At 41.5% G+C, this 12,557-nt stretch overlaps 2 protein-coding genes across 2 annotated transcripts; both read right to left on the bottom strand.

Annotated features, from left to right (window-relative positions):
- Positions 1-591: 591 nt before the first annotated feature.
- LOC123114577 (probable periplasmic serine endoprotease DegP-like) lies at positions 592-4,219 on the bottom strand. Its single transcript, XM_044536078.1, has 11 exons — positions 4,159-4,219; positions 3,660-3,725; positions 3,284-3,427; positions 3,035-3,207; positions 2,472-2,744; positions 2,241-2,371; positions 1,591-1,708; positions 1,386-1,478; positions 1,231-1,308; positions 1,059-1,146; positions 592-897 (listed from the first exon to the last, which is right to left on the bottom strand). Exons 1-11 carry the CDS (start codon positions 4,217-4,219, stop codon positions 863-865), a joined length of 1,260 nt encoding a protein of 419 aa, XP_044392013.1. The 3' UTR covers positions 592-862.
- A 4,437-nt stretch (positions 4,220-8,656) lies between these two features.
- LOC123115501 (probable periplasmic serine endoprotease DegP-like) lies at positions 8,657-12,175 on the bottom strand. Its single transcript, XM_044536648.1, has 11 exons — positions 11,979-12,175; positions 11,724-11,888; positions 11,348-11,491; positions 11,099-11,271; positions 10,536-10,808; positions 10,305-10,435; positions 9,655-9,772; positions 9,451-9,543; positions 9,296-9,373; positions 9,124-9,211; positions 8,657-8,962 (listed from the first exon to the last, which is right to left on the bottom strand). Exons 1-11 carry the CDS (start codon positions 12,130-12,132, stop codon positions 8,928-8,930), a joined length of 1,452 nt encoding a protein of 483 aa, XP_044392583.1. The 5' UTR covers positions 12,133-12,175; the 3' UTR covers positions 8,657-8,927.
- Between the last annotated feature and the right edge of the window lie 382 nt (positions 12,176-12,557).

The raw sequence follows: 12,557 nt of genomic DNA, 5'->3' as shown, positions 1-12,557 counted from the left end.
CGCCGCCGCCGCCCCACGCCGCCGCCCTCCCCTCCCGAATCCAGCCGCGTACCCTAGCCCTCTCAGTCGATAGAGCTGGTCAGTTGATAGAGTCGATAGAGATGGTCAGTTGCAAGAATAACTATACTGAAACAATGACTCTGAAAACGCAGGCGCGTCACGCGGAAGCGGGAAGGCTTTCGTCCATCCGATCAACAGACGATCCGACAGACACGGAGCCGGCAGATGCGGCGCGAGTGATCGGTCGGGTGAAGGAGAGCTTTTCCCATTATTATATGTGTTAGCTTGTGATTTGAGCACAATATTCTAAAGAAGGATCACTTTAAAGCTTATACGTTTTACCCCGTGCATTCTTGTTCACTTTTATCCTGCCCAGCAAGCTTATGGACCCGTTGGATTTCATCCGCACCAGGCCTTACAAAACATGGGTGCGCCAAATTATTGGCAAGCGAATTTACCACCATGAATCGGCCCAGCCGTGGGCACAAATTAGGAGTGGCAACCAAAATATTGTCTGAGATCAGTCAATGCTCATAATGTTTGTTCGCATACATATAAATTTTTATATAAATATACTAGTCTTGTGCCAAACATTTAATTCTAGCATAATTACCAAGTTCAGTCCATCATCCACGTCGTACAAGATGTGAGTCTCACAAAACTCAAAAGAAGTGGCTAGATTCTACTGCAGCCATGTTGCTTCCACGTTCCATGCATTACACTAAAAAAAGGAAGCATAATTCTAAGTTTTTGACTGGTGATACACAAAAATAACCCAAAACTTATGTCTATAATTGGCATCGGGTTAATTCCATTTGCTCCATGAAAGAATCAGTTGCTCGAAATGTATGTGTTGATTCACTCATCTCCAAAGGCCATCAGTAATAGGGTAAGTGCCTACACAAATAAAAGCATCAAGGTTCAATTAAATACACCAGGTATATTGGTGATTCTCACATTATATTTACATTCCATGAAACAAGGGGCAGGAAGAATTCAAGAAATTCTGAAAAGCCATCATAACAAAAAATCAACTACCACGTTAAGAAGATGGTTACCTTCTATGATGTCCTCTCCACGATCCGATACAGTTACGGTCAAATTTCTAACTCTTCGGCAACGTTTTGTGGCACGAAATATTTGAATCTGTAAATTAAACAATATTATTTCAAATTGCTATAGTCAACATAAATTTAAGCATTCCATAGTTAAAACATAATAGTAACTTACTCGAAGATCTGTTTCGGTCTTTAAGACTTTTGCTTGATCAAAATGGTCTCCGCCTATATCCAGCAACATCTTTTCCAACTAAAAAGTTACAAAAGTCAAGATCACAAAGTGACACATAAAAAAACTCCTTTTCTATTTTACTTAAAACATATTACCTCAGTTGTATTAGAAATACACTCTCCATTGAAGCGTTCAATAACATCACCCATGCGGATTCCAAGTTTCTCAGCATTCGATTCTTTTGACACCTAAAATTTAATCGATCGTCATTAAACAATAATATGCATATGAGGAACATTTTTTTAGGAAAAACTAATAGCAAGTGTGAAAATAAACAATGTTAAACATCACCAAATATACCTGTTCAACAAGAAGACCAGATGCAATGTTATGCTTACGCCTCATCCTCTCAATACAAATAGGATCTAGAAGCTTGATGGGAGTAAAGGTCATTCCAAGGTGGGCACGAGGGATGCACCTATACCAAATATAATCATTAAGATTGTAGTCGCTTTATAGACTCATGTTAAAATAAAACAACATATTTCAGTAGAATCGATACCAAATGAGTATCACATCACACAAAACTTAGACAAGAACATTATGCAACTAAAACCATAACAAGACATTAGTTTATGTCGTGCTCAAAAGAGGATTAAGCCAGAAAAATGGGCCACTAAGTTAAATAGAAAAACTGAACCTTCACACCAAATTTAGTTCCTATACCCTGGATCGGAATAGTTTGTAAGACACAAAAAAATTGGTAAGGTGACCAAAAAACACATTTTCTCTCTAGTGTTAGAAACATTTTGTAGCACATAGACCTCACGTAATGATTTTTCTAAATCACATTTTAGCAATTTATCCAAATGTAATAATTGTTAAGCAATCACAATCCAAACATAATTTTGTAGTTGTTCAATTGTATGGCATGAGTTAAAATATATAAGGGAGTGCATTAGCTAAATTAATAGTACTGATAAAGAGAAATTGAGAATTAAGGGTCGTACTTCAACTTTCTCCAAGAATCCAAGCACTTGTGCAATATAGAAGAAGGTAAAAAGGTCTCTTTGAATTGATTGTGAACCATTCCCACAACCTTGCCGTCTAAGTCAATGACAGGGCCTCCATCGTCATGCAACTACAACACAGTGACGATAACAAACATTATAATCTGTACTAACAAAATAGCAGCACAAAGAATACACAACAAAAAGTTAGAATTAAATCATAGCACGTACACTTTTATGCTCATCGTGGGAAAAATACATGTAGTGACCTCTCTCGTGACGGGTTGGAATTTTATATTCCACCCTACCATGTGTTATCCTTAGATCAAGACTTTCATCTCTTCCAAGTCGGAAAGCGTCTTGACCAGAATGCACGTTGTCGTTAAAAGTGGACAACTGAACCGGTTTGTCCACTACAACCTCATAAAGAGCAAATTCATAGTGCTCCTGGAGGTAGAGGAGACTGGCTACTGCAGTTTCGCCGTCCAACAAGTGAACAATGACCTGAAAAGACAAGCACAAAAATTATGACACTATGACCCCGAGAGAATTTTCATAGTATTTGACGGAACCATCTTCGAGAAATTAAGCTGAATGCCCACACACTGAATCAATTCTTTTTCCAAGTACAGGGTATAAATAAGTACCATTTCACTTTTCTTGTATGGAAATAGAAGAGATGAGCCATTTTAATTGGTAACCGATAATTAAATTCGAGGCCTTACAAATTATTAAATTTTGAGATGAAACAAAGAAAAGAAAGAAACACCAGTGAATATTGTTAAGAAGCTCACCTCAGCCTCGCGATGGTATTCGCATGTCGACCCGAGCATCCACGGGTTCCTGATGGATGGATCCTTTGCGCGAATCAGATGCGCGGACGTCAAAACCACGGCGGTTTTCTTTTTGATGTCATGTTGAATCCACAAACCACAACACGTATTCAACGGCTCATCGTCATCTGCGTCTGCCATTGAAGTAAACTGAAAGTCAGAACACTGTCGATGTCCTAGAAAATATTAATTATATGTTTTGTTACATACCGAGAAATGACGAGAGGCTGATGATAGAGTCGGCGGCAAGAAGCACTGCATCCTTTGCAGCCTCACGGATATGAAGAAGGTGTGGGTTGTCGTTGGACAGGCACGAACTAGAAGAGTGGTGATCGAAGACAGCTGACCGACAAGCTACATATATAACAGAGCGAAAATTATGTAGGTTAGTGTCAGGTTAACGACATGATGACAGCGAGGAAAAAATTCTCTCGAAACAGGCTTTCACCCTGCATTATTATATACTCCCTCCGTTCCAAAATAAATGACTCAACTTTGTACTAAAGTTAGTACAAAGTTGAGTCATCTATTTTGGAACGGAGGGAGTACAAAGCAACACAAAGAGGGAAAAATAATCAAGCTTTACCTCTATCTGCATGATATTCGGTTTTGGCGAGCTTGAAGGTTTTGGCCAGGGCAATGCTAGCCCAGCCTGCACTCTTTATGGAGAGTTGGAAGACACGAAACACATCCTGTTCAAATGTACACTTGCTATGTTTGGCTGGAGTTGCGTTCGATCGTGGTTCAACTGCAACTGGAATCCTCAGGGTTTCTTTGATATCTTTGCTATCCTACATAGCCTGACGGGCCAGCCACTACATGTCTTATGGATCACTTTTGCTGCATTTAGCTGGTGTTTTTGGACGACTAGAAACGAGTTTACAATTGAGCACATTTTTCCTAACAAACCGGTTGACTGTTTGTTCAAAATTATTGCCTTTCTACAGCTCTGGAGACCACTGCTTAAATCATGCGATGTGAACATGCTCAACTCTCTTATTTCCAAGATCAGGACGTCCGCCATCAACCTCGGTCATCAAGCTACCCCTTAGCCTCCTCGGTAGTTTCTTTATTTCGTTTGTTACCGGCCTGCGTGTCGTCTGCCTTCGAGGTTGTACCATACTTCTTCTGCCCTGTGTTGGACATGCCTCGCTACTGTTTTCTGGTCTTGTTCTGAACATGATACTTGGCTTGTTGGGCTTTATAAAGTTGGGCTACCATCCTTTTCTCCAAAAAGTCACAGGTGGCCAAAACGATCTCCAATATTTTGGCTTGCCCATGAATTGGCGGGGCTACCATGGTCACGATCCAAACATCCCCATAATTAAAGCTTAGATGGTGGGGTGATGGGGTGAAGATGAAATATTTTGTAAGGATATAATGCAATTATTATAGGGCGACGCTACCGTCCACCGGCAGATCCGCGCGATACATCCGCCACCTCGATGGTCGTTCGATCTACGCGCGTGTAGCCGTCCGATCGATCTCCTGGCAGGCCGCTCGGTCGCCTCCCCCCACTCATTAATTCCTGAAACAACGATCGAGTTGCAGAAACAAGCGCTTTGTCCCGGCCCTAACAGACCCGTGCCCAGCGCGGCGCCGCCCCCAACCACCGCAAAATCAGCCGCCGCCGGCGTGGGGGACCTCCATGGCGCACCACATCACGCGCCAGAAGGTGGGATCGGATGCCAATCTAGCTCACCGAGGACCCCTGCTTGGAGAACGGCCGTGACCATCTTTCTCAGCTCCAAGTGCCGCCGGGGGGCTGCAGCCGCGAGCTGGATCTTCAACTTGGTTCACAAATCCCTCGGTGGTGTTTCCTGAAGCTCCATCAAGCAGATCCCGTCAACAATCTTCGGTGAGATCCTATTCTGAAACACTAGCTCTATTCCACTCTGAAACATGAACACCTGTGTGAAAAAACAGAGCAATGAGCCTCCCAAATTTTAGTTGCACATGAGCCTCCATATTTCCTGAAACATTAGCTCTGTTCAACATGTCCTGCCTATTTGTATCTATGAAATATGAGACTCTGAAAAAATTAGTTGTATTGGTTGATGCCTCTGGTTAATGCCCCTGGTTTCATTGGTTAGTTGCCCTGCTCCAATTTTATGAAACTTGTTAATGCCTCTGGTTTGATTTCATTGTGTACATTGTTTCAGAAGAAAAAAAAACATTGCATGTTTCTGTTAATGCCCTGCTCCCATTGTGTGATTTTATTGTGCATGTTGCATGTTCATGGGACCCCTGAACATGCAAAATTTCTGTTGGTTTGATTATGTTGTATGTTTCTGTTGGGTACCTGGATTTTTTAAACACGAAAAAAATTGCTGATTCCATGGAGAGATGAAATGACTGTTGCACAATAACTCTGTTGTAGGAACACGGAACTGAAGGGGAAGGGAGCTATGTCCAAGGCAGTTTTTCTATTGGTGGTGGTGATGATTCAGAGGGGTTGTTGTTTGTTGAAGATGCAATCCAAGATGATTCAGATGATGGAGATGTTTCGTCGCAGCCACTGTCGCCCTATGTTGGGATGGTGTTTGACACAATCGAGGATGCTCGGAAATTCTACAACGACTATGCCTTCAAGTTGGGGTTCGGGACACATATATCTACTTCAAAATTCACCCAGAAGAGAGGTCAGAAGAAAGAGGATGCAATACTGATAAACAGGGTCTTTGAGTGTGTGCACGCTAGAAAGCCCGTTAAAACGGAAACAAGTAGCACATCAGAGAGCATTGCAATGGAAGACAGCAACTCTAGTAGGCAGCATGATGTTGTGACATGCATTTTCATCTGGGTTTTGTTTCCAGTACAACCAGTTTTTCATTTGGCTTGGTGTATTCAGGTTACAGGAAAAATAGCGTGTTTCCTGTCCATGTTAATGTTACAGGAAAAATAGCTTGTTCATGTTACAGGGACATGATGTTCCAGGGATGCATCCATGAAAAATAGCTAATGTATTAAGGTTACAGGAAAAACATAAATCTTACATGAAGTACCTTTCACTTGGTGTTGTTACAGGAACATGTATTCATATGTTGATTTTGCTAGAGTATAATATAGATCAAAAGGATCATGTTACAGAGACACAATGGATATAGAATATTTTGTTGCCATTGAAAGATTTATCATGCAACAAGTGCTCCCATACACCAAAATGATACACCAGTGTGCAACAAAAAAACTTGATATGAAACACACATCAGGAACAGTAACTACCATTTTATTTATCATGTCTACAATGTATATAGTTGTGCAACACCGGAACATTAGCGACAAATGGTTGCATCAATAAAGCTCCAGCATACAAAAAAGAAGAGGGAAAAGGAGGCATGCCCCAGTATGACACATTCTTCTCCAAAAAGCTTTAGTTCCATCGACTACTAGAGAGCTCGGTTACAAACATGTCGCACACACATGCACCGAAAAAAAGAGGCCTAAACTACTAGCTAGGTCTTGTTGCGGTCGACGGTTGACTTCAATCTACGACTTTTTCAGCAGGGCTTGGAACTCATCCTCTGCGCTGAGGGTGTTTTGTGGGTGTTTGAAAAGCTTCGCCGCAATGTACTTCCGGAAGTTGAGCAAGAAGATTGTCGCCTGAGCATACACAGCAAGAAGAACACATAATTAGAAACTACTAGCAAACAGAAAAGGCACTGTTGCAGAAAAATATGATTTCACAAAGAAATGATTCTAGTGTTGCAGAATGTTTCTTTACTACTAGTGTTGGAGAGTGTTTCTGTACTACTAATGTTGCATAGGTTGCAGAAACATAAGCTACATAAGCTACAGACATAACCTACTAACTAGTTTCAGAAAGGTAAGTTTCTCTGAAATATAGCTATTGTTTCTGAAATTACATATATATTTCTCTGAAACTACAAACTGGATAACTGCATGAGCTACAGAAGCTTGGAACTAAAAAGAAATAACATATATGTTTATCTGAAAAAACAAACTGGATAACTGCATGAGTATTCGAACAGTAGATTCAGAAAAATGAAACAAGGGGATCCTATAGAAACTACACGCTCCACAAATTCAGAAACACACCTATGAGCTTTCAGAACTATGCGAGTTGACTGCTTGAGTTTCAGTCCAACGAAGGGCTGTTGATCATGCATTTCGCGAAAATGCAGTGGTTTCTGCAACTAGTTGATCAGGCTCTGAATTCTATTTTAGTCGCTTTTGGTTCTGCTGTTAGTGTTAACTGAATTTAAGCTTCAAAAGGGGTTGTCTGAATTCTGCAACGAGTTGGTGGCTCTAAATTCTGTTTTAGAAGTTTCAGTCCAGCTTGAAAGGGTTGTTTGAATTTAAGCTTGAGAGGTCTTATAAACTGAATGTAGTTCGTCTGTTTTGATTCAGAATTCTGAAAATTTAGTCTGACTGGCTTGTTGGTCAGCTGCATTATCTGACTAGTTTTCTACAAATGCAGGCAGCCAAAGAGAAGCTACCACGCCAGATACAGATGATGCAGGCGACAGGAGGTTCATAATCTCAGAAGTTTCGCCACCTCCAACGCAACGACAACAAAAATGAACACCTACTTTTGCCTAATTAGGTGAGAGCACGTGCGCTAATTTGCAGTAGAAAATAACTGAACTAACATTTCAGCAACCTAACAAACATATCCGATGCAAAACCATACGTGTGTTCTACAATTCTGACGCCGTTTCGTTCCTTCGGGAAAATGCGTGCTCAAGCAATCGAACAGGAAAAACAAAATCAAATCAGTGCAGGTTGGGACCCGACAGCGAACAGTAATAGATCGCGGCGGAAATGTATCACGCGGTAGGCGGGACGAACAGCAGCCTGGGTGGAGCCGACATGGTGGGAGCATCTTGTTCGGGGGGAGGGGGGAGGCTTGCCCGATCCATACCTGTCAGCCACCGCCGAACCCGTCGTCGTCGTCGCCACCGCGGAGGATATGCGCCGCCGCCCAACGCCCCGCGCCGCCGCCCCCGCTGCCCAACGCCCCGCGCCGCACGCCGCCGCCGCCCCACGCCGCCGCCCTCCCCTCCCGAATCCAGCCGCGTACCCTAGCCCTCTCAGTCGATAGAGCTGGTCAGTTGATAGAGTCGATAGAGATGGTCAGTTGCAAGAATAACTATACTGAAACAATGACTCTGAAAACGCAGGCGCGTCACGCGGAAGCGGGAAGGCTTTCGTCCATCCGATCAACAGACGATCCGACAGACACGGAGCCGGCAGATGCGGCGCGAGTGATCGGTCGGGTGAAGGAGAGCTTTTCCCATTATTATATGTGTTAGCTTGTGATTTGAGCACAATATTCTAAAGAAGGATCACTTTAAAGCTTATACGTTTTACCCCGTGCATTCTTGTTCACTTTTATCCTGCCCAGCAAGCTTATGGACCCGTTGGATTTCATCCGCACCAGGCCTTACAAAACATGGGTGCGCCAAATTATTGGCAAGCGAATTTACCACCATGAATCGGCCCAGCCGTGGGCACAAATTAGGAGTGGCAACCAAAATATTGTCTGAGATCAGTCAATGCTCATAATGTTTGTTCGCATACATATAAATTTTTATATAAATATACTAGTCTTGTGCCAAACATTTAATTCTAGCATAATTACCAAGTTCAGTCCATCATCCACGTCGTACAAGATGTGAGTCTCACAAAACTCAAAAGAAGTGGCTAGATTCTACTGCAGCCATGTTGCTTCCACGTTCCATGCATTACACTAAAAAAAGGAAGCATAATTCTAAGTTTTTGACTGGTGATACACAAAAATAACCCAAAACTTATGTCTATAATTGGCATCGGGTTAATTCCATTTGCTCCATGAAAGAATCAGTTGCTCGAAATGTATGTGTTGATTCACTCATCTCCAAAGGCCATCAGTAATAGGGTAAGTGCCTACACAAATAAAAGCATCAAGGTTCAATTAAATACACCAGGTATATTGGTGATTCTCACATTATATTTACATTCCATGAAACAAGGGGCAGGAAGAATTCAAGAAATTCTGAAAAGCCATCATAACAAAAAATCAACTACCACGTTAAGAAGATGGTTACCTTCTATGATGTCCTCTCCACGATCCGATACAGTTACGGTCAAATTTCTAACTCTTCGGCAACGTTTTGTGGCACGAAATATTTGAATCTGTAAATTAAACAATATTATTTCAAATTGCTATAGTCAACATAAATTTAAGCATTCCATAGTTAAAACATAATAGTAACTTACTCGAAGATCTGTTTCGGTCTTTAAGACTTTTGCTTGATCAAAATGGTCTCCGCCTATATCCAGCAACATCTTTTCCAACTAAAAAGTTACAAAAGTCAAGATCACAAAGTGACACATAAAAAAACTCCTTTTCTATTTTACTTAAAACATATTACCTCAGTTGTATTAGAAATACACTCTCCATTGAAGCGTTCAATAACATCACCCATGCGGATTCCAAGTTTCTCAGCATTCGATTCTTTTGACACCTAAAATTTAATCGATCGTCATTAAACAATAATATGCATATGAGGAACATTTTTTAGGAAAAACTAATAGCAAGTGTGAAAATAAACAATGTTAAACATCACCAAATATACCTGTTCAACAAGAAGACCAGATGCAATGTTATGCTTACGCCTCATCCTCTCAATACAAATAGGATCTAGAAGCTTGATGGGAGTAAAGGTCATTCCAAGGTGGGCACGAGGGATGCACCTATACCAAATATAATCATTAAGATTGTAGTCGCTTTATAGACTCATGTTAAAATAAAACAACATATTTCAGTAGAATCGATACCAAATGAGTATCACATCACACAAAACTTAGACAAGAACATTATGCAACTAAAACCATAACAAGACATTAGTTTATGTCGTGCTCAAAAGAGGATTAAGCCAGAAAAATGGGCCACTAAGTTAAATAGAAAAACTGAACCTTCACACCAAATTTAGTTCCTATACCCTGGATCGGAATAGTTTGTAAGACACAAAAAAATTGGTAAGGTGACCAAAAAACACATTTTCTCTCTAGTGTTAGAAACATTTTGTAGCACATAGACCTCACGTAATGATTTTTCTAAATCACATTTTAGCAATTTATCCAAATGTAATAATTGTTAAGCAATCACAATCCAAACATAATTTTGTAGTTGTTCAATTGTATGGCATGAGTTAAAATATATAAGGGAGTGCATTAGCTAAATTAATAGTACTGATAAAGAGAAATTGAGAATTAAGGGTCGTACTTCAACTTTCTCCAAGAATCCAAGCACTTGTGCAATATAGAAGAAGGTAAAAAGGTCTCTTTGAATTGATTGTGAACCATTCCCACAACCTTGCCGTCTAAGTCAATGACAGGGCCTCCATCGTCATGCAACTACAACACAGTGACGATAACAAACATTATAATCTGTACTAACAAAATAGCAGCACAAAGAATACACAACAAAAAGTTAGAATTAAATCATAGCACGTACACTTTTATGCTCATCGTGGGAAAAATACATGTAGTGACCTCTCTCGTGACGGGTTGGAATTTTATATTCCACCCTACCATGTGTTATCCTTAGATCAAGACTTTCATCTCTTCCAAGTCGGAAAGCGTCTTGACCAGAATGCACGTTGTCGTTAAAAGTGGACAACTGAACCGGTTTGTCCACTACAACCTCATAAAGAGCAAATTCATAGTGCTCCTGGAGGTAGAGGAGACTGGCTACTGCAGTTTCGCCGTCCAACAAGTGAACAATGACCTGAAAAGACAAGCACAAAAATTATGACACTATGACCCCGAGAGAATTTTCATAGTATTTGACGGAACCATCTTCGAGAAATTAAGCTGAATGCCCACACACTGAATCAATTCTTTTTCCAAGTACAGGGTATAAATAAGTACCATTTCACTTTTCTTGTATGGAAATAGAAGAGATGAGCCATTTTAATTGGTAACCGATAATTAAATTCGAGGCCTTACAAATTATTAAATTTTGAGATGAAACAAAGAAAAGAAAGAAACACCAGTGAATATTGTTAAGAAGCTCACCTCAGCCTCGCGATGGTATTCGCATGTCGACCCGAGCATCCACGGGTTCCTGATGGATGGATCCTTTGCGCGAATCAGATGCGCGGACGTCAAAACCACGGCGGTTTTCTTTTTGATGTCATGTTGAATCCACAAACCACAACACGTATTCAACGGCTCATCGTCATCTGCGTCTGCCATTGAAGTAAACTGAAAGTCAGAACACTGTCGATGTCCTAGAAAATATTAATTATATGTTTTGTTACATACCGAGAAATGACGAGAGGCTGATGATAGAGTCGGCGGCAAGAAGCACTGCATCCTTTGCAGCCTCACGGATATGAAGAAGGTGTGGGTTGTCGTTGGACAGGCACGAACTAGAAGAGTGGTGATCGAAGACAGCTGACCGACAAGCTACATATATAACAGAGCGAAAATTATGTAGGTTAGTGTCAGGTTAACGACATGATGACAGCGAGGAAAAAATTCTCTCGAAACAGGCTTTCACCCTGCATTATTATATACTCCCTCCGTTCCAAAATAAATGACTCAACTTTGTACTAAAGTTAGTACAAAGTTGAGTCATCTATTTTGGAACGGAGGGAGTACAAAGCAACACAAAGAGGGAAAAATAATCAAGCTTTACCTCTATCTGCATGATATTCGGTTTTGGCGAGCTTGAAGGCGGCACGTACGTCCGGGTCATCAGCTAGCTCCTCGGGTATGTAGGGTCTGTACATCAGAGGGCTAGGTGGAGACGAGGATTCCTCCGACGAGGACTCGACCGCAACGTCGTCGTCGTACACAGGATCTACATACATTACATACAGAGAAAATAAACATCAATACTAGTACTACTCATGTCGTGATAAGGAGGGGAATCGAGCGGAGGTTGGGTTACCTAATTTTGGTCGGGGTTGGGCTTTTTCACTCTCGAAGGCCGCGAACATCAATCCTCGATCCTCTGCCACGCTTCTCCTCGTCGTCGTCTTCTTCTTCGCTTCCCTCTCTGTGTCCGGGTTCCCCCTTGTGCGCCGCTTGCCGGCCTTCGGCATCGTCGAAAGGTTTGGGGATCGAGGCGGCTCGCGTCGAGGAGTGTTTACCCTCTTCTTTCAAATCTTTATTTTTCTTGTATGTATATATATAGACTGGCCCGGCGAGGAGCTGTACTGCGGTGTTGTTTCCGTCACGGAATCGACCTGGGCTACCCATGGACTCTGGCCCGGTAAACCCTTCCTATTCCAACAGTGCACCGCTGCGGCAATGGGCCAGTCCAGCTAGAGTGTGTGTATGGGCACTTCGCAAAGATGATGCGGTGTTCACCATGGGGTTCATATCCCCTAAAAAAAACATGGGGTTCATAAATCGCTGTCTTTCTCTCTCTCTCTCCAAAAAAACATGAGGTTTCCATTTCACCTATTTTTCTATCACCTCTTCGTTCGACCTTACATATATGTAATAATCAATCACCTTAATTTAT

The sequence above is a fragment of the Triticum aestivum genome, chromosome 5B, assembly GCF_018294505.1.
Source record: "Triticum aestivum cultivar Chinese Spring chromosome 5B, IWGSC CS RefSeq v2.1, whole genome shotgun sequence".
Lineage (NCBI taxonomy): Eukaryota > Viridiplantae > Streptophyta > Magnoliopsida > Poales > Poaceae > Triticum > Triticum aestivum.
This window is presented reverse-complemented; position numbering and strand designations above follow the sequence as displayed.